Raw genomic sequence first — 22,073 nt, forward strand, 5'->3', positions numbered from 1 at the left:
ATCTCCAATTCTGATATCATGTTTAATACCACTTTCCTTCATAATGTGATTCATATAGATAATGAATAACAGAGGGGATAATGTTCATCCTTGTCTCACACCAAATTTAACATAAAACCATCTTCCCATACATCTTTCAATTCTAACTGCTGACTTACAACTCAAATACAGACTAAGTATTGCTTGATATAATGGCCCATTGACACCATATAACTGTAGCGTATTGAATAGCTTCTCTCTCTTGGCACCTTGTCATATTCCTTTTCTAGATCGCAAAACTTAAATACAGATCTTTGTTATATTCCCATGCTATCTCGACTATTTGTAGTAAAGTGAAGATCTGATCCTGACAGCCTCTATTTGGCCTGAATCCAGCTTGTTCTTCACCAAGCTTTTCTTCCACAATTCTTCTCAACTGTTTCTCACGTATACTTGCATAGATCTTGCCAGGAACACTCAGTAGGGAAATACCTCTGTAATTCTCAAATTCAGTTTTATTTCCCTTTTTATATATGGGCTCTATTAGAGCTCTACTCCAATGATCAGGAATTCATCCCTCTGTCCAGGCTTTCTTAAATATGCAGTGCAGCCACTGTAAGACTTTTATACCACCGTACTTCAGTATTTCTGGTCAAATATCATCTACTCCTGCTGCCTTTCCACATTTCAAGCCTTTGATGGCGTTTTCTACTACAAGTATGGATATGTATTCCTGACTATGCCTGTTGAGTGTTTTTTACCACTGTGCTATCACTGCTTGTTTCATTTTAGCAATTTTTCAAAGTAATTACTTCATACTTCAAGGATATCTTTTTCTCCTGTTTTCATGTCACCTTTATCATCTCTAACTCCTTTTACAGCATTATTTCCTCCATTCCTAAGCTTCTTCAACAATCTCCAGAATATTTTGCCACCTTCTTGATATTTATTTTCTATGTTCTTGCCAAAGTCCTCCCATGGCTTTTATTTAGCTAGTTTTACACACTGTTTAGCTTTCTTACATTTGTCTCTGTATTCTCTAAGATCACAAGCTGACTTATTTGCCAGGAACTTTTGATATGCTTTCTTCTTTTCCTTCACTGCCTCTTTAACTTCCTGTCTCCATATATAAATTTTTCTAATTTTTCTATCCTTGCAGACAACTTCACCACATGCCTCTCTAGCTGAATCAATCAGAGTTTTCTTCAAGGCTGAATTTTGCCACTGAATCTCCAAGGTTTAGTTCCTGTTCTCAAACTGTTTCATTTTTTCTTCAATAATCTTTGTATATGTTAGTCTACAGTCCACATCTGAGAGCTGCTCAACTTTTATTCACTTTAAAACTTTTTTACGTGTTATTCTTTTCAATATGAAATCCAATTTTATCCTGCTCAAGACTAAATAGTGATCATTTCCAATTTCAAATCCTTTGTATACTCTGGTGTCCTGCACGAGGGAGAAAACATCATTATCAACAATAACATAGTCAATGAGACTTTTCTTATTCCTTGCCTCTTCTCTCCATGTGAATTTGTGCACATTTTTATGTAGGAACATGGTGTTAGTAATAACCAGTCCATGTCCTGAGCAGAATTCCAACAGGTATTTGCCATTATTATTAGCTTTGCTCTTTTCTCCAAATTTTCCCAAAATATTTTTGTATGTCTGACAATCATTTCCTACTCTGCTATTCAGATCCCCAACAAGGACCAACTTTTCCTTTTTCATTGTGTCAGTTGCTTTTTCGAAAGCATCAAAAAATTCCTCCACTTCTATCTTAGTAGAACCTTCTGTGGGACCATAGGCACAAATAAGTCTCATTGTCCAGTTCCCCATTCTCATATTTGCCCACATCACTCTACTTGAGACAGCCTGCCATTCAAGAAGATTAGCCTCGTAGTTTGTGTTGAATACTATGGCTACTCCTTTTCCTTGATTGTCTTTTCCTGAATATAACCAGTTTTGGTCTTTTTTGTTTCAGTCACCCTTATTATGTCGATCTGGTACTTATCTAATTCCTCAGCTAGCTCCATTTCTTTGCTATTCAGGCTTCTTATGTTGATAGTACCGATCTTTAACTCTGGTGATGTTGAGTTGGGGTTTGTTTTCAGATTTGTTCCAGTAGCTGACTTTTCGCTGTTCGCCCTGGTTCCCTGGCGAAAACAACGGGGGCCTTGTTTAACCGGGCGATGCCCAAGCCGGCATGAAATTTTGTCATGTTGTACCATCATTTTTATTTTGGTTTAACCAATAAAAATACTATTTGGTCGGCTAATCTCAAATTGCCAACCCATCCTCGTTCGTTCAGTATCCAGGTAGATACCCAACAGGGCGCACCACGAGAAGGTGAGGATTGGACATTAGGTCAGAAGCCCTGGTCAGTTCTCTGCATTCCTTTAAAGGCTATGTGAAGGTCTCCTCTCATTTATAACCTCAAATTACCTTAAATTACTGTTCTCAAAATGCATGATGCAATCCAGAAGAGAAAAGTCTGTTTAATACCTTGTCTAGCCATAAATACTGTTACAACTTGAAGTGCATAAACCTTTAATCTATCAGTAAATCATTTACAGCTTTCAAAATATATATACCACATGTATAATGTGCATATAACAACACTTGGTGTTCAAAATGTCCCTGTTTTGCTTTCACCATGCTCGAATTTTGTGAGGCTACATATTGATAGCAGCACACACAACAGCTTGTGAGGGCTGTGAATGCATGAAGTGTTGTTGCGAGAGATGAACATTTTGCAGAGAACAGCATCACATATACTAATGGATAACCCAGGGCTGAGAGCCTATCGTTGTTCTACTGAACACTTCATCACAGCACAACTTATGTGTCAGAAGGTGATAAAATCTAAGGCACTTCTCCAGCATGGTTGATCTGTTCTTTGGCAATCAGATACGTCTTCTGTATCTTTATAACAGTTAACAGTCCGATGCAGAAACATCCTGCTGATCCTGTGCTTTTAACATGTTGAAAGTAACGGTTCTCATCTTGAAGTGCTATTACAGCTACACTGTTCTCATAATCTCTACACTACATGTTAACCCCTACAGCTAGACAAACCTCTCTCTTTACTGATAAACATGCGAATGTTGGCTGCTTACAATTCTGTGGGTAGCATGGAAGTTGTAACAGTATTTATGCAAGATTGTGTAGATGATTCCTCTCTCTGTCTTGATACAATCACTTTCTCATATTCATTCTATGAGAAAGTGACTGGAGTGATTTCTACATTATGCCTCTTCCATAGATATTTTTATGGACATTTTCTGCTGAACAGGCCACCAATCATTCCTTCACTTTTCTTTTATTCTGTAAAAACATGAGCACCTGCTAGTCAGTAGCCAGCTTTAAACTTATTGAATCAACCTTTCATTTGCATTTTTCATTCCATATACTTCTATTCTTTGGAACAGCCTTCTATATACTGCCTTCCCTGAGATCACAATGAATGACTATTCAAGGAATGAGTCAACAGGTCCTTCTTTCTCCTTAATTTGCTTATTCACTGTGGTGAAGTGCTATTGGTAGCAGGTATATTGATATATAGTCTTCATAAACTGCTCATTTTAAATCCATTGAAATATCAGCAGGAGTAATGTTTATTTTCCAATTGTGGTGATGTCTTTAATACCTGAAACCCAAACAAAATGAATGACAGTCTGTAATAAATATTTTTACTTTTATACTTTTTAAATTATATTTTATTGAAAAAAGTCAATGGCCTTTTGGCAGTAATTTATTAGTTTCTTCTTGTCCACACTGTTATGAAATTTTTGTGTCCTAGATTGAAATTAAATAATTGCTGCAATTTTTTTAATTTATTGCATTTTCAGCAAGAAGAACAAACAACAACTCAGGAAAGGGTATTTCAGGACAGGCAGTATCAGATTGATGCTGCAATAGTTCGAATTATGAAAATGAGGAAAACTTTAACACACAACTTGCTTATTACTGAGCTGTATGATCAATTAAAATTTCCTGTTAAGGTAAGCATAGTTTAATTTTTGTTAATAATTGTTATGGACTGTTTGGAGTAGTGGTTACTTTACAGGCTACTGCCTTTTCTTTGCGTTATGTGCTATGCTTAAGAAGTCCCAAGAAATGTCAATTCATGTTGAAGGGGGAGAAAAGAATAAGGCTATGTATGAATTCGTCACCAATGTGAAGTCACATACTTTATACATAACATTTTTCAACTGTTGTACCAGCAAAATAGTTGCCACTTTAAAAACTGGAATTTTCATAAAAGAAATGCTTATTTTCACATATAATAATAAGCACTCATCATTGATTACCCTGTTTACAGAATGGGCCTTCTTCCACCTTGTGCACAAGTGTCAAGGGGTCTCACATCTGTGGTTGGACAGTATATGGATGTTATGCTATGTTGATAATTATTATTATTATTACGTGACACCTCCAAGGACTCATCGAGGGAGGACATCCACTCCACAACTCTCCATCTCCAATCAGTCCACCAACTACAGTGAAGCGCACTATCATCATCATCTACACCAATGCCATCTGCTGCCCACCACCACCATTAGTATTTTCACAGACAATTACAGAGTTAATCAGTTAACTGAGTAGTTAAAAAAAAAAAAAAACTGTTTTAAACATCTACTACCTAAAAACAAAGAAAAAACTTATTGCATTTAACAAGAATGCTAGAGTTGCAAATAGAGCTGAGAATATCTTTCTAATGGAAGTTTTAAAAAGTTACAAATTTCATGCTTTGTATCATTTTTGCACTTTACAGTGTTCTTATATGATGTGGTGTATGTTTTTTTTTTCCCTTGCATTTTTACATAATAGTGAATTCACTATTAAAGAACATTTATAATACAAAAATGATACAAATCATGGAATTTGTAATTTTGTAATAGGAATTAGTATTGATAGTTGAGTTATTGCTAAAAATGCTGCATGTGTCAGTTCTGATCATGCTTTGAATAAAAAGTCAATTACTACTGCCCACTTGGATGAAAAATTTGGTTGAAAAGACAAAATTAGAAAAACTCATTTAATAAATGAGAAGTCTTAAATGGCAGCATTGTGCATGTGTTGTTCAGATGTTTTAATTTTTAGTAAATATCCATGATGTTGCTAATCATTATTGGTCATATACTTTAATGTGTAATTGAGTGTTTAATTGTGAATCCTCTTAAATGATATCGATTAAAAAGCATTCTATATGGAATCAATGCATACAAGAAAAATGGGGCCAATACTTCGATATTTTCAATATGCAGGATTTAGTGTCTGTTTAATCCATTCATTGCTGAGAGTGAATGGTTTGTGGTACAAAAATGAGAGAGAGAGAGAGTATGTGTTGCAAGTGTTTCATAAGTAAGTGCAAGGTGTGTCAAAAGCAGAAGAATGAAATAACTAATATTAACAATGTAAGGCAGAATAGTGAGTGTTGTAGAGAATGTATTGGAAGGATGAATGCTAGTGTACAAAATATGAATGAGAGTATGAAAGAAGTAGCTGAAAGTAATGTGGTTGACACTGATAAGAGAAATACCATGCTTATTTGCAGTCCTTCATAGGACGAAACATGAACTTGAATGATTGGAGAAATGACTGGTAGTGTGTGTGTGTGTGGAACAGTATGAGGTTAAAATGAAAGAAAAAGTGAATGAGAAAGCATCAAAGTGTGAGAAACTGAGTGAGGAGAAATAGTATTGTATGGCGATTCAGTGATAAGAGGTGTGCTTAACGAGAAAGTGATGAAAGCATGCTTCTCAGGCATGAAGATCAAGGATGTTAGTGAAGCCTGTTAGTTTGCAGAAGGGAGAATTGAAAGAGTTGATTGTTTTACAAGGCCCAAATGATTTCAAGGGTTCAAAATATGCACTGAGAGAGGATATGAAAGAAGTGAAAATGAAGATTGTGAGTCTGCTGCCTCAGTATGATAGGACAGAATTTAGAAGGGCCATGATTACTAATGACTCAGTGACAAGGACTTGCAAGCGGAATGCTGTGTAGTTTATAGATGTATGGAGTGAATTTGATGGACAAAGGAACTTATATATGCCTGATGACAGTTTGGAAGTGCAAATTATTAGGGGGCTGCAAACAAGCATTGTGTCTGGCCAGCCCTGGGATAAATGTGTGCATGCGTGTGTGTGTGTGTGTGTGTGTGTGTGTGTGTGTGTGTGTGTGTGTGTGTGTGTGTGTGTGTGTGTGCATGCGTGTGTGTGCATGGGTGTGTGCATGCGTGTGTGTGTGTGTGTGTGTGTGTGTGTGTGTGTGTGTGTGTGTGTGTGTGTGTGTGTAGAAATATGCACTGGGAACCAAACATGGCAACAGCCACCTCAGGCTCCCATTAAGCAAGGAGATCATGTTGCAAAGTCTGAAATAATTAATTTTAATGGTTGTTAAACTCAAGCTCAAGTATGGAGGTATAAAAGACTTACAGTGGCTGCACTGCATAGAGGTATTTCTCTACTGGATGTTACTGGTAAGGGATGCTTAAGGATCAAAGCTGTACAACTGAGACACCTCCACATAGCCTTTAAAGAAATGCAGAGAACCGACCAGGGCTTCTGACCTAATGTTCAATCTTCACCTTCCGTGGTGCACCCTTTTAGGTATCTACCTGGATACTGAACGAATGAGGATGGGCTGACAATTTGGGATTTAGCCGACCAAATTGTATTCTTATTGGCTTAAACTTAAATATAAAATGATGGTACAACATGATAGAATTTCATGCCTGCTTGGGTGTTGCCTGGTTAAACAAGGTCCCCATTGTTTTCACCAGGGAACCAGGGTGAGCAGCAAAAAGTCAGCTACTGGAACAAATCTGAAAACAAACCCCAACTCAACATCACCAGAGTTAAAGATCGGTACTATCAACATAAGAAGCCTGAATGGCAAAGAAATGGAGCTTGCTGAGGAATTAGATAAGTACTAGATCGACATAATAGGGGTGACTGAAACAAAAAAGACAAAAACTGGTGAGATCTTTCTGAGCAATAAATACAAAATGTTATATTCAGGAAATGACAATCAAGGAAAAGGAGGAGTAGCCATAGTATTCAACACAAAATATGAGGCTAATCTTCTTGAATGGCAGGCAGTCTCAAGTAGAGTGATGTGGGCAAATATGAGAATGGGGAACTGGACAATGAGACTTATTTGTGCCTGTGGTCCCACAGAAGGTTCTACTAAGGTAGAAGTGGAGGAATTTTTTGAGGCTTTAGAAAAAGCAACTGACACAATGAAAAAGGAAAAGTTGGTCCTTGTTGGGGATCTAAATAGCAGAGTAGGAAATGATTGTCAGACATACAAATATATTTTGGGAAAATTTGGAGAAAAGAGCAAAACTAATAATAATGACAAATACCTGTTAAAAATGTCCACAAATTCACATGGAGAGAAGAGTCAAAGAATAAGAAAAGTCTCATTGGCTATGTTATTGTTGATAGTGATGTTCCCCCCCCCCCCCCTAGTGAAGGACACCAGAGTTTGAGAACAGGAACCAAACCTTGGAGATTCAGTGACAAGTCCTGAAGAAAACACCGATTGATTCACCCAGAGAGGCATGTGTTGAGGTTGTCTGCATGGATAGAAAAATCAGAACTCCGTGCTGGACAGGAAATTAAAGATGCAACGAAGGAAAAGAAGAAGCCATATCATCAAAAGTGCCTGCCAAATAAGTCAGCTTGTGCTCTTAGAGAATATAGAGACAAATGTAAGAAAGCTAAACACTGTGTAAAACTGGCTAAACAAAAGTCATGGGAAGACTTTGGTAGAAAATAAATATCACGAAGGTGGCAAGATATTCTGGAGGTTGTTAAAGAAGCTCAGAAATGGAGGAAAGATTGCTGTAAAAGGAAGTAGAGATGATAAAGGTGACATGAAAACTGGAGAAAAATATATCCTTGAAGTAAGTAATTACTTCGGAAAATTGCTAAATGAAAAGTGATAGCACAGGTAAAAAACACTCAACAGGGATGCAGTCAGGAATACACATACATACTTGAAGTAGAAAAAGCCATCAAAGCCCTGAAATGTGGAAAGGCAGTAGGAGTGGATGATATTCAATCAGAAATACTCAAGTATGGAAGTATAAAAGTCTTACAGTGGCTGCACTTCATATTCAGAGGGCGTGGACAGAAGGATGAATTCCGGATGATTGCAGTAGAGCTTTCATAGTGCACATACATAAAAAGGAAAATAAAACTGAATGTGAGAATTATAGAGGTATTTCCTACTGAGTGTTCCTGGTAAGATTTACGCAAGTATACTAGAGAAACAATTGAGAAGGATTATGGAAGAAAAGCTTGGTGAAGAGCAAGCTGGATTCAGGCCAAATAGAGGCTGTCAGGATCAGATTTTCACTTTATGACAAATAGTCGAGAAAGCATTGGAATATAACAAAGATCTGTATTTAAGTTTTATAGATCTGGAAAAGGCTTAGGCAAGGTACCAAGAGAGAAGCTAGTCAATACACTAGTTATATGGTGTCAATGGAACATTATATCAAGCAATACTTAGTCTTTGAGTTGTAAGTCAGCAGTTAGAATTGAAGGAAGTACAGGAAGATGGTTTAATGTTAAACCTGGTGTCAGACAAGGATGTACATGATCTTCTTCTGCAGCTTCTCCCACTTAAGTGGGGTTACTGTTTATAATGAGTCTCCTCCAAACCTTCCTGTCTTGGGCTTTCACCACATCCAAGTTCTTCATCCTCAAGTCCTCTTCTACTAGCTCCCTCCATCTCTTCTTTGGCTGCCAAGCTTCCTCCTTCCTTGCGCATCCATCTGCATGACCCTTTTTCCCACATATTTGTCCTCCCTCTTCATCACATGACCAAACCATCTCAGCCTTGCTTCCTGTATCTTCGCTCCTAATTTCGTAACTTTCACTGTTTCCCTCACATAATCATTTCTCAGACGATCCTTTCTGGTCACACCGCACATCTACCTAAGCATTCTCATCTCTGCTACTTCTATCCTGCTGATGTTATTTTTCCTCAGGCCCACAGTTTCTATAGCATATGTCATAGCTGGCCTCACTACTGTCCTATAGATTTTGCCTTGCAGATTGATCGGAATCCTCTTATCGCATAACACTCCAGCCATCTCCCTCCAGTTCCTCCAACCCGCTTGTATCCTGCATCCCACTTCCTTCTCAGCTCCTCCATCTTCTTCCACTGTTGAACCTAAGTATCTAAAGTCCTCGCCTTCCTGATGGCATTTCCTTCCAGCTCCAGATCTGTCTCCTGGCTGCCACCCACTGTGCAACATATATACTCTGTCTTATTTCTGCTCAGTCTCATACCACTCTCTTCCAGTACTTTTCTCCATATTTCCAGTTTAGTTCGTGCTTCTTCTCTTGAATCTACACACAGCAAGATGTCATCTGCATACAACATTGTCCAAGGAGCATCTTCTCTCACCTCCTCCGTCACCACCTCCATCACAATGTTAAACAGAAACGGACTTAATGCTAACCCTTGATGCAAGCCAACTGTTACTTGAAAACTTTCTGTCTGTCCCAGACAGGTCCGAACACTTGTCTTCATATTTCTGTACATCTCCCGCACCAACCTGACATATTTCTCCGTTACCTTCTTCTCCCTCAGACACCTCCAGACTTCTTGCCTTGGCACTCTATTGTATGCTTTCTCCAGATCGATAAATACCAGATGTAGCTCCCGTTGTTTCTCTTGAAACCTTTCCATCATCTGCGTTAACCCAAAGATAGCATCTGTTGTTGATTTACCAGGCATGAAGCCAAATTGTTCCTTTGCAATCTCCACATCCTTCCTCAATCTTCCATCAAGAACCCTTTCTAGGATTTTCATTGTGTGGGACATCAACTTTATTCCTCTGTAATTTTTACAGTCTTGTGCATCCCCTTTACCCCCATTCCTCGGGTATATTTTCCTGTTGGCAAACTTTCATGAACAGGGCCCACAGCGGGTCAATTCCCTCTTCCCCCAGTGCCTTCCATGCCTCCACTGGAATCCTGTCAGGGCCCACCGATTTTCCATTCCTCATCCCCTCAGAAGGCTGCCCATCTTCTCTGTGAGTCTTTGCATTTTCCTCATTCAAAAGTCTCTCAAAGTATATTCTCCATTTGTTTCTTATGTCCACATCCCTCCATAATACTCTTCCTTCAGCGTCTTTGATCTGCCTCACATGTAAGATGTCCTCCTTTGCTGCTTTATTTCTACATTTCACTAGTTGGTAAATTTTTCTCTGTTTTGACTAATTTCTCTCTTATTCCATATAAATTTTTTCACAAGGATGTACATGATCTCCTCTGTTATTCATTATCTATATGGATCACATTATGAAGGAAAGTGGTATTAAACCTGATATCAAAATTGGAGATGTTAATATCAGCTCTTTGCTTTGTGCAGACAATGTTATACTTCTAAATAGATTATTATCATCATCATCTGTTGATCTGTTGGAATTACTTTACAATTTGTCACAACCTTAAGATGTTTTCTTCTAGTCAAAATGTAGTCAATTTGTGAACTGTTATAACCTCTCCTAAATGTTATTAAATGTTGTTCACTCTTGTAGAAAAACGAGTTCACAATTGCCAGATCAAACGCTACTGCAAAGTCCACAACCCTCTCTCCTTCCTAGTTCATCATTCCCACTCCGTCGCCACCATGCACCCTTTCACAGTCTCTATTCTGTCTCTCTGTGTGTCCGTTCAAGTCTACTCCGATAATCACCATCTCGTTTTCTTCCAGTTCCCTCATTTCTTCATCTAACACGTTCCAGAACTCATCTTTCTCCTCTGCTGTACAGCCAACTTGCGGGACATATACACATAATACGACCACCCGCTCTTCTCCAAGACCCAATTTCATTCGCATGATCCTGTCGTTCCTTCTACCCACTTCCAGTATTTCGCCCTTCATTCTGCCACACACCACAATTCTTACACCATTTCTTCCATTGTTATTTGCTCCAGAGTAGAACAATTTATATCCATCTCCCAGTTACTTTGCCTTTCCCCCTTCCCCCTTGTGTCCTGCACACACAAAATGTCCAACTTCCTCTTCCTCATTATGTCTGCCACCTCTCTTCCCCTTCCAGTCATGCTTCCAACATTCGGTGTTTCCACTCGCAACATCCTCTCCACCTGCTGGGCTTGCTTCTTTAACCGCACCCGCCCTTGACGCGGTAGCCCTCGTCCACTTCTCGCAGCTGTAGGGGGATGTGGCTGCGTGCCGCTTAAGGGGTACGCCCTAGCCCTTATATCATTTTCTCTTTGACTCTTATCATAGCTAGAGCTGGCAGTGAAGTTTTACGACTGGATGCCCTTCCTGACATCAACCCTCGCCATTTATCCAGGATTGGGACCGGCACCTATTGAGGCTAGCTTGGCTCCTTCGGTGGGCATAAGACGAAATGACTTAGCAAGATAGGAAAGATTCACCCCTAGCCCTCGAATACTGTAATAGCATCGGGGGAAGGAGCAAGGAGAAGAGAAAGAAACAAAGAAAGAAGGGGAGGGACCAGTCTACAGAATAATATAACAGATATGTATTACATGAAGTAAGACATGGTGCAGCATCTGGTACTTTGGGTTTGCCATGCCCGTACTCACTAAAGTGAGCCCTTGAGGGGTCATACATACATTATATAGTATATTTCAATTTGTGGTAGAATTTTATTTGAAGTTAGCCTTTGTGATCTGTCATAATGACATCGAGAATTTCAAATGCAATTAAACCAACACTTATTTCATGTAATTGAAAAATTGGACAAGAGTTTTTAGTTAGATACTGTGTTTCTGGTGCAACATATGGTTTTGCTCGAGTCTATACAGCATAGTTTCTGTGAGAGGGGGACGTGATTCATTAGTTAGTGCCATTTTTATTCCAGCTGTCTCTAATTGCACTATTTGTTAAGAAATATATTACACAGACTGCAAACACTACTGTACCTTAATGAGGGATACAATAAAACTACTTGTTTTTCTTGCATCTGCAGTATAAATTTTACATAATGGCTGTTGGGGAGGGGTTGTTAACTGCAGGGAGCGAGTTACTGCCTCGACATGTTTAAACATGAACATGTTTAAACATTGAAAATAAGGGGATAAACATCCTTTGTTGTTTTATAGCCAGTAAGCGAAACTAAAGATCGATAACTACGATCTATAAGTTTCATGCCGAAAAACTATCGGCGAAGGCAATTTGAAGTAAAGGTGGATCAAGTTCCCTCACTATTCTTGATATTTTCTCATAATGTAAAACACAGCTCCTAGGAGATGTAATACTGTCATTACATTATGAGGAGAGGTCACTACCCAGACCGGTTTCAACCTTTTTTGAGGTCTCATCAGTGAGTAGGTAGACCTGGAAGATATCAAAGCTTAGTGAAAAGAACTTACATACCTTCACTATACGAATGCCATGTAGTGACATTTTCTTTTTGCTAATTTGTAAGTTTTTGATAGTTTTAAGGAGGCAGTACTATTTAGAGGATCAAAAAAATCGATTTTTTAATATTATTTTCTGAAAGTATGCTTTTAAAAATCTGTTCCTAACTTTTTATCAAGAAATTCGAAAAATTCCCAAAGATATAGCCTATTATTCAAAGCGGTGCGCAGATCAGAATCGGAGCACTCGCTTGTTAGCAAACGAATAAATGCGTAAGAACCTACAATGGCACGTACTGGCGCTTTGAATGCGAGAGAGGCCGATAATTAGATACATAACTACTTACAAAACTAAACTAACAAAAATAGCAATCATCTAAGTGATTTTTTGGTGTTTTCCCTTGCTCCACTGTCGTAAATTTTCTGCACATGACTTACACACTTTATTTGGAGCCCATGACTTGTCCTGATCTGCAATTTTTATGTCAAAGTATGCAAAGTACACTTGCTTAACGAAATCAGTGATATTTGTCCTTTGACTGGAAACAGTATTTGTGGCAGCTTTACTGTTTCCAGTCAAAGGACAAATAGCAGAAGGAATCTACACTATTGACACAATTTCGAGTAGTAGACATGATGTATTTTATTCACTGCCGACTAACATGCAATTAACAAGACAAAAAAAAACCAGAGACTTTATTGAAACGTTATAAGCGCTCATCATACTTTCACGATCGATTAACGATTGACTGATTTCGATCGTTCTTTGTCTGCTATCACGCATATAGCATTCATTTGTTTTAGGCAGTTGTCATCGCCTACTTTTCATCACCTAAATGTATTAGGTCGGTTATTGGCCTCTCTCACATTCAAAGCGCCAGTACGTGCCGTTGCAGGTTCTTACGCATTTATTCATTTACTAACAAGCGAGAGCGGTGAGTGCTCCAATTCTGATCTGCGCACCCTTTGAATAATAGGCTATATCTTCGGGAATTTTTCGGATTTCTTGATAAAAAGTTAGGAACAGATTTTTAAAAGTACATACTTTCAGAAAATAATATTAAAAAATCGATTTTTTTGATCCTCTAAATAGTACTGCCTCCTTAAAACTATCAAAAACTTACAAATTAGCAAAAAGAAAATGCCATAGAGGAAAAACCTGACGTGATAGAGAAAAATGGGTTTGATTTTTGAAATCAGCGCACCCAAATTAGTAAAAAAACAAGTGTCAGATCATAATCAGCAGAAAAAAAAATTTTTTTTGTTGGCCAGTAATCTATACAATAAGCAGTATTTTTCACTGTTTAAGCATTTATTTTTTATTAATAAGATGATATAACAGCCGTCAGGCCCCTTTTATGGGGAAGTACAGCATCATCTCAATTCCCCCAAATTTTTATACAGGCTCAGGACCAGCATAGCTGACGAATCAGGCCTATGGCTGGATCTTAAAGTATTCCTGACTGTAATCTGTGTTTGTTCACGGGGCTGGTTTGCCTGCTTACGGGAGGAAAATCCTCAGTTAAACCAGGGAGAAAAACCCTGCTGTCCATGCCCAAGATTGGCTAACTTGGCTATGTCTGAGAAAGCTCCTCACGTCGGCGATGAGAATCAAACCCAGGACACTCCTTTCTCAGGCATATGTTGCCAAGCGCATAGGCACTCAGCTAACCACGTGAGTTGTTTAGGCATAATGTTTAGTGAAGATAGCAAATAAAATATGGAAACATGGACGTATATAGCCAGTTGAATAAATTTATACAAAATAAAATAAATGTTCATGCTAATTTTATCTTATGGATCTGATGGCCAGGTTAGAAACAGAACAGTTGATGGAAGACAGATCACGAGTATGAGAGTTCTGGAAAAAAAAAGGAGTGTGAGCCAATTTGCATTAATGGCAGAATCATATGAAAAATGAAATTATTAGGAAGCACCTGATATTGTTAGCATTCATGAATGTGTGAGAGCTAATCTAAAGCAGTATAGACACTTAAACAAAACAGGTTTTGATAGCAGGAAAACTATGATTTTAAGTGGATTGATTCAGGTAATGCTTAGAAGACAGAAATATATGATATGACAATATTGGAGACCTAACAAACTAATTTGAAAGAAAATTGTTGATTACACGCTAGTAATAATGTAAACTTAATGATGACAAAACCACTCCTGAAATGAATACTTCACTCTGATGATCACCAAATGGAAAACCAAAACTATTTGTACTATTTTTATCTTCTCATTATGTGTAAGGCTTGATGGCCTGCCGTGACCAAATAGTAAGCTTCATATAAAACTAAGTAATGGTAAGAAAGTAATCAATCATATTAAAATGAACATTAATTTTGTTTTATAAAAATTGCTTGTTATCTCTAATAAAAAATTGTTATCTCCTGTTATTGTCCATGTTGTCCGTGCGGTTAGCCTAGTGGCTATGCGCTTCGCAACCATATGCCTGGGGAAGGAGTGTCCTAGGTTCGATTCCCGTCTGTGACGTGAGGAGCTGAAGGATCTTCCTCAGCCATAGCCAAGTTAGCCAGTCTTAGGCATGGACAGCAGGGTTTTTTCTCCAGTTTATTCTGGGGTTTTTCATCCCGCAAAGCAGGCAAACTGGCCTTGAGAACTCAACACTTCAGGCCATAGGATACACCGGGGCATAAGGCTGACCACCTTATCCTGTAAACGGAGTGAGGTCCGATGATCAGTGGACCCTCGACACTGCAAGGTAAAAGAGGGTATAAGGAAGATGAGATGAGAAAAATTGCTTTTTAAAAAATCTATAATTTTTTTTGTTGCTATTTAGCAGAAAGGTTGCTGTTAATTCTAAGACATGTTTTTGCATGTTACAAGAAGTTTTTTTTTTATATATATATTAATGATTAAGCCTTATATTTATCTAGTGTTCATTTAGTTTACTTTTAATGTATTTTTAATTCACTTTCCATTTAATTGTTAAATTAATATGTGTAGTAGTAGTATAAGAATGGAAACAGTAAGCCCTTTTCCTATGTGTGATGAACAACTTTGTACAAAGTAGTATATGTGGAATACAAATATGAATAGTTTGTGGATAAAATGTGGTGGAGTGAGAATTTTTCTAAAATGTGTTTCACTTAGCAAATGGAAGAAAAGTTGTTGAATTTTCAGTAAAGCAAAATTTTTAATAAAGAAACAGATGTGCAGAGACCACATATCATCTAAACCAACTGTCATATTTTCTTTTAAACTTATTCACGCTAGATGCATACAACACTTCAATAGGCAAGATATTCTATTCACACACTCTCTGCCCTGTGAGAAAAACCAAGCTCTTACCCTGTTTTTAACCGCACACACACAAACTCAACTTCCATGGATGTTTCCATCCTTGTCATCATCTCTATAATGAAAAGTTTCATCAACTGGTATCACATAACACCCAACTGGCTATCATTTTATTCAGTCTGTACATTAATGACATTGGGAAGGATTTGATAGCTGACATACAGCTATTTGCTGATAATGCAAAGATAGGTAGGGTAATTAGGAAAGAGGCTAATATGCAGTACATGATTTGAATAGGCTAGAATTGTGGGCATGTGAAAATGGCTGTCAGTTCACTGTTACTAAATGTCAAGTCATTCACTTCAGTGTGAATAGATATCCAGTGCCATATTATATTATTGGGATTATGCTAGAAGAAATTGATCAGGCTAGCAATCTTGGAGTTTTAGTAAATAGGAAGTTGAAGTTCAAGGGCCATATAGCAAACATTGCAAAAACAACTCAGAGAATAATTGCAATGCTGAAACACACTTTGACATGTAAAGATAAGGATGTCATTTTGCCTCTTTACAAGGCTTTGATAAGACCATTATGCACAGGTCTGGTTTCTTTGTATCCTCTCCACAGCTGCTTCATCCCCTCAGAACACAGGAAACTAAATCCATATACAGTAGGCCATGTTTGGATATACAAGGCCTTGTTAAAGAGACAAAATGATCTCCTTATTCTTACTTATTCATTTCAGCATCACAATTAACCTCTGAATTATATGCACAGTCTATGTGGTCTTTGAACTTTAACTTATTCATTATAACTTCCAGATTTCTAGCCTCATTGGAAACTCATGACCAAACTACATAACTTTACACTTGCTAACATATTATTCACCTACAATCCCAGCCTATGCCATTCTGCATATTGCTATCATCCTTGATTGCTCTGCCTATCTTTGTATAATCAGCACACAATTAAACATCTCCTTTGAGATCCTTCCCAGTATCATTAATGTATAGATTGACCAACAGTGGTCCAAAAACTGATCCTTGGATAACACCATCTGTCTGCCAACCACACACTTATCTAATTTATTCTAATTTATGGAAATTCCTTTCATTTAATATCTTGTAAAATGCCTTGACAAAGTACAACAGTACCATAGCATATCCATTCTTTTTATCCAAACTCAAACATGACCCCCTTTAGTAAACTCATGCTGTTCCTTGCAAAGTACACTCAGTTAGTTTGCATTAGGAAGATGTGGACCAATGCATAATAATGCATCGGTCCACCTCTCTGTGCAATCACAGCTCGCAGATTCCACAACATATCGAACATCATCTGTGAATAACTTGACCCATGTCCACTGCAGCAACTCCATCAGTTCACACTCATTCCATGAGGAGGATCAGCAGTTCTCTCACCCCATTCTAGCATATCCTACATATGTTCAGTTGGATTACGTTCAGGGGAGTTTGGGGACCAAAGTAATGTGGCAAATTCATTGTCATGTTTCTCCAACCACTCAGTAGTTGTACAAGCCGGATGACATGGTACATTGTCCTGTTGAAAGATAGCACTGAGATCAAGTTAGACCTACAGATATGGATGAAGATGGTCAGCTAACCAGTCCCTGTAGTGTTCATTCAGTGTTTGTGGGATGATAACCAATGGACCTAGGGCGTGCCAGGAAAAGCTCCCCAGACCATAACACCATCTCCACCGACCAGTTGAATCCCAACTTTGCAACCAAGGGATAGGGCTCTGGCTGTGGAAACCCAGGCGAAGCAAGGTGCGCCACATGGTGCATGTGGAAATGGGTCGAACTTCCCCACTGTTGTACTGGTGGATGAGCTGTGTGACTATTGCACGTTGTTGCTGAGACACCAGTTGTGACACCTGATACTCACCTCTAGGATCAATCACACATGGCTGACCATTGTGAGCCCTTCTGCTGGATATCTGTTCATGGTAAAACCAGTTTTGGTGCACCCTTGATACAGTAGTACAGGAGCAACCAATAGCTGCGGCTGTTTCTGAAATACTGGCACCTGCCCTCCAGGCCCCAACTATCTGCTTGCGGTCAAATTGGCTTATGTCGGCATGTTTCCCCATTACTTGCAAGTGTTTACTGATTGCATACCAGGATAGGTGTGCCCGTTTTTAGTAGCTGCACGTACGTTGATATCTTATAGTACTTCGTTATCATGCCAAATATGTAAATCAGGGAGGGTGTTCCTAATGCAAAGCTAACTTAGTGTATAGCTTGTGTGTCAAGCCATTTCTGTATGTGAGTGCTTACCAACTTTTCTAATATGACCATTCCAGAGATACTGGTAGGTCTAGTTAGTCATATCAGCTTTTGTTCCCCCCCCCCTCACAATAAGACTATCATACATTCTATCCATTCCTGTATGATCTTTCCCAAACTAACACTCAAATTATACCACCAGTGCAGTTGTACATCTCTTTAGCACATATGCTGATATACTATTTGTCCCTATTGCCAAATTTTTGTCCAGTTTAGGCAAAAGCTCTAGAACCTCATTCTCATGCACCTCTCTTTCATCATCTACCATAGTGGTAGTGCTGTGCTCCATGTTGATTACACCAGGTTGATAGATCTTAACGAAGTGGGTGATCATTATTTGAACAACTGTATCTGCTTTAGACGCAAGTGTACTATATGCATTTATCTAAAGTTATTCTTTTAATTTCATTCCATTTATTTACAGCATAGCAATAAAATTCTTCTTGTTCTTTATATACTTCATAGTTCTTCTCATCCTTATTTTACCTTTATTAGAATTTAAATTTCACCTAATTTAATAAAGGTGCAAATCCATTTCATTCGCAAACTGGGTTAGAAATAAAACACTTGATCAAAGACTGGAGATGACAGATATGAGAGTGGTGAGAAACATTAGGGGAGTGAATAGATGGCATCAGTGACAGTATCATATTATAAATAAGGATATGAGGAAAGAAATTTGTACTATGGTTGTTAGTATTCAGGAATGTGTTAGCAGAACTAACCTCAATAAAGAACCAAAGGAAAACCTTTGGTTCTTTATTGAAGACAACATTGGAGTTGGTTGTTGCAGAGTTCAATAAAGGAATTGGATATAGCACAGTATGCCTGACTTTTCCAAAACATTTGACAGAATTATCATGGGAGACAAACTTAAGGGGATGGGTATTCAAAATCAGCTTTTGACATGGATAGGAGAGTGACTGGCTGACAGCTATCAGAGAATGATGTATGAAGAAGAGTGACCAGTGGATATGCTTGGCCTTCTGCTGTTTAATTTATATGTTAACCACGCTACCAGCCAGGGCGTGTGTATATATATATATACACACATGTCCAAATTCCCATGGATGCGAAGTGCATATTAAAATTATAATACCATTGACATTACATTGAAAAATATGATGGATACGAAGCATATGAGGCTGCGTATTTGATCCGTAAGATGGCTAACAACATTGAGAATGGTCTAGAGGAGAATTATTATTATTCCGGGCAACTCCAAGGAGTCATCAGACTCATCGAGGGAGGCCCTAACATCATGTCAAGAACAACTATTCGACATTCACACAGTATCTATCACACCTTGCCTTGAACTCATTCCCGGTCGTAGCACCCACCACAGACTCTGGCAGCTTATTCCACTCATTCACCACTCTCCAAGTAAAAAACCTAGCTCTAACACCCTTGTTAACCACATTTGTGCCCAGCTTCCATGCATGGCCCCTAGTCCTCCCACCACCAGTCCTATTTTCAAAAATATCTTCTGGATTAAACTTATAGTAACCCTTCAGTAATTTGAATGTCTCAATCATATCACCCCTTTTCTGCCCATCGACCAATTTTTGCAACCCACAAATCTTCAACCTATTCTCATAAGGTTCATTCCACAGACCTGCTATCATCCTGGTCACTCATCTCTGGATCCTCTCCACTTCCTCCCCATCACGAAGAAACCCTGGCGCCCATAACTGGGCACAGTAGTCCAGATGGGGTCTTATCAAGGCTCGACACAGAGGAACAATAACTTGTTTGTGTCTGCATGTTAAAGTATTTTTCAGAAACCAAGTGATTTGATGAGCTGATTTGTAATGTGCCCCCTAAACTTGCATTCCCTATCCACCAACACTCCCAAATCCCTGGCCTCATCAATCTCCTGGAGCATGGTTCCACCAATGAGATATACTGCTGCTATTCTTTTCACCCCAAAATGCATAACCTTACACTTTGCCATATTAAATTGACATCCATTTTTCCTAGCTCAGTCCTCCAAACTATCCAAATCATCCTGTAAAATTTTGACATCCTGTGCACTCACAATTGCTCTACCCAACTTTGCATCATCAGCAAACAAGTGAACACTTCCTCTCAGATCCTTTCCTATATCATTGATGAACAAATTGAAAAGTAGTGGTCCAAGAACAGAGCCCTGTGGCACTCCACTAGTCACAAGACGTCTTTTAGACTCCACTCCTGAATAAACCACTCTCTGGTATCTCTCCATCAACCACCCTCCTATCCATCTCACCAACCCTATATCCATCCCCATCTGCTCCAGTTTACTGATTAGGGTTCCATGTGGTATCTTGTCAAAGGCCTTGGCAAGGTCCAGTAGAATCACTGTAAACCCATTACTCTTATCCAGTTGAGCCGTCACTGTGTTATAAAACGTGAGCAAGTTACTGAGGCATGATCTACCCTTCACAAAACCATGTTGTCTCCCATACAATATCCCATTTTCATCTATCCAATCCTGTATTCTTTTCTTGACTAATATCTCTAAGACCTTGACAATGAATCCTGAAATGCTAATCGGTCAGTAATTTACAACAGCAGTCTAGGAACCACCTTTATGCAGTGGAACTATTTTCCCTTCTTTCCACCCCCTTGGGACTAACCCAGACCCGAGACTCAAATTAAACAAAATGGTCAAGGGTACTGACAATTCTTTAGCCACTTCTCGTACGACACGAGCTGGTATACCATCCAATCCCACAGATGTATTGACATTGAGGTTATGCAATAGACTACTCACCTCCGCTTCATTCACCACAATTCCCGTATAATCTACTGGTTTATTCATTTCTGCAATGTCACCACCTGGATGATATATTCTTGCAAAGTGCTCACTCAGTAACTCAACTATATCAACTGATTCAGTTACCTCCCTACCATCAGCATTCTTTAAAATCATTCTGCCATATACATTTTTCCTTTTACTTGCAACATATCGAAAAACTGTTTAGGATTCTCTTTAGCTTGCATGGCCAATGTTCTTTTGTATTCCTTTTTTGCTTTTCTTACCACACTCGTCACCCTTCTGGCCTGTGCTTTATACCGTTCATGTGCCTGCCGGTCACCTTTCCCCTTAAATTCCCTCCATAGTTGTTTCTTTTTTTGCAGCTCAAGCTTAATGGTGTTATTCATCCATTTAACCTCTACTTGATTTATTATTCAGACTCTAGGTATACAGTCAGCCATTGCTTCATGCAAACACTTCTTAACTGCCTCCCATGAACTATCAACTTCTAGTCCTTGCAGTTGTACATGCCATGGCACTGAACCAATCAAACTTCTAAGCTTGTCATACTTTCCAGCCCGATAATTCCACATGTACCCTGTCTTAATTGTAAATTCCACACCTTTAGCCACCTCCCAAGTCAAGACCCTATGATCACTCTCACCAATTAGTGGCAATGTGGTCATATTTGTTACAGCCAAATCCTCAGATGTAATTACTAGGTAAAGCACTCTCTGACCCCTAGTATTTTCCATTACATGCTGTCGCAGATAATTATCCCTTAATAACCACATAAAATCCAATTCCTTCCTCCCATGTGTCCTCTCCTCACTCCAATCAATATGACCATAGTTGAAATCTCCCATAATAATTACCCTCCTTCCACTCATTTCTTCTATTTGCTTGTGCATACTGTCTCCACCATCTTTTCCATCACCTGGTCTATAGCAGCACCCAATTGTATATTTTGTTCTGCTAGCCACAATCTCACACCAAATGGCCTCAAATGTGCTCTTTTCTCTATCCTGCAATTCAACTTCTATTCTCCTTGGCTGCAGCTCATCAGCTATCATCAACAATACTCCCCCCCCCCCATTTTATTCTCCCTGTCATTCCTGAACACACTATACCCATCACATTCAATCCCACTAGCTATATCATCTACAGTTAGCCATGATTCACTAATGCCAATAACCTGTGGTCTGGAAGTGCCAACCATGGCCAAAAGCTCTTCCTTCTTGTTCCTAATACTCCTAGCATTAGTGTACATGAATTTAAAGCCCCCCATTAGCCCCATCTCTACCTTGATGCCTTATATTAACTATCCCATTCTGATTTGTTGTCCTTATTTGCTCGAGCATATTATACTCATTCATACATTCAACTGCCTCCCTAAGGT

The 22,073-nt window shown here is 38.7% G+C and overlaps 1 protein-coding gene across 2 annotated transcripts in view; it reads left to right on the plus strand.

Annotated features, from left to right (window-relative positions):
* The window catches only part of Cul4 (cullin 4), a 276,936-nt gene that overhangs the window by 249,327 nt on the left and 5,536 nt on the right, over positions 1–22,073 (plus strand). For both annotated transcript variants that reach the window (XM_090414048.1, XM_090414051.1), the window contains one exon: positions 3,828–3,980. In XM_090414048.1, the coding sequence (XP_090270174.1) occupies positions 3,828–3,980 (153 nt within the window). The remainder of the gene's footprint in view (positions 1–3,827; positions 3,981–22,073) is intronic.

Source organism: Typopeltis vanoorti, chromosome 24 (assembly GCF_054136105.1).
Source record: "Typopeltis vanoorti isolate ZY-2024b chromosome 24, IOZ_Tvanoo_1.0, whole genome shotgun sequence".
NCBI classification, from domain to species: Eukaryota; Metazoa; Arthropoda; class Arachnida; order Uropygi; family Thelyphonidae; genus Typopeltis; species Typopeltis vanoorti.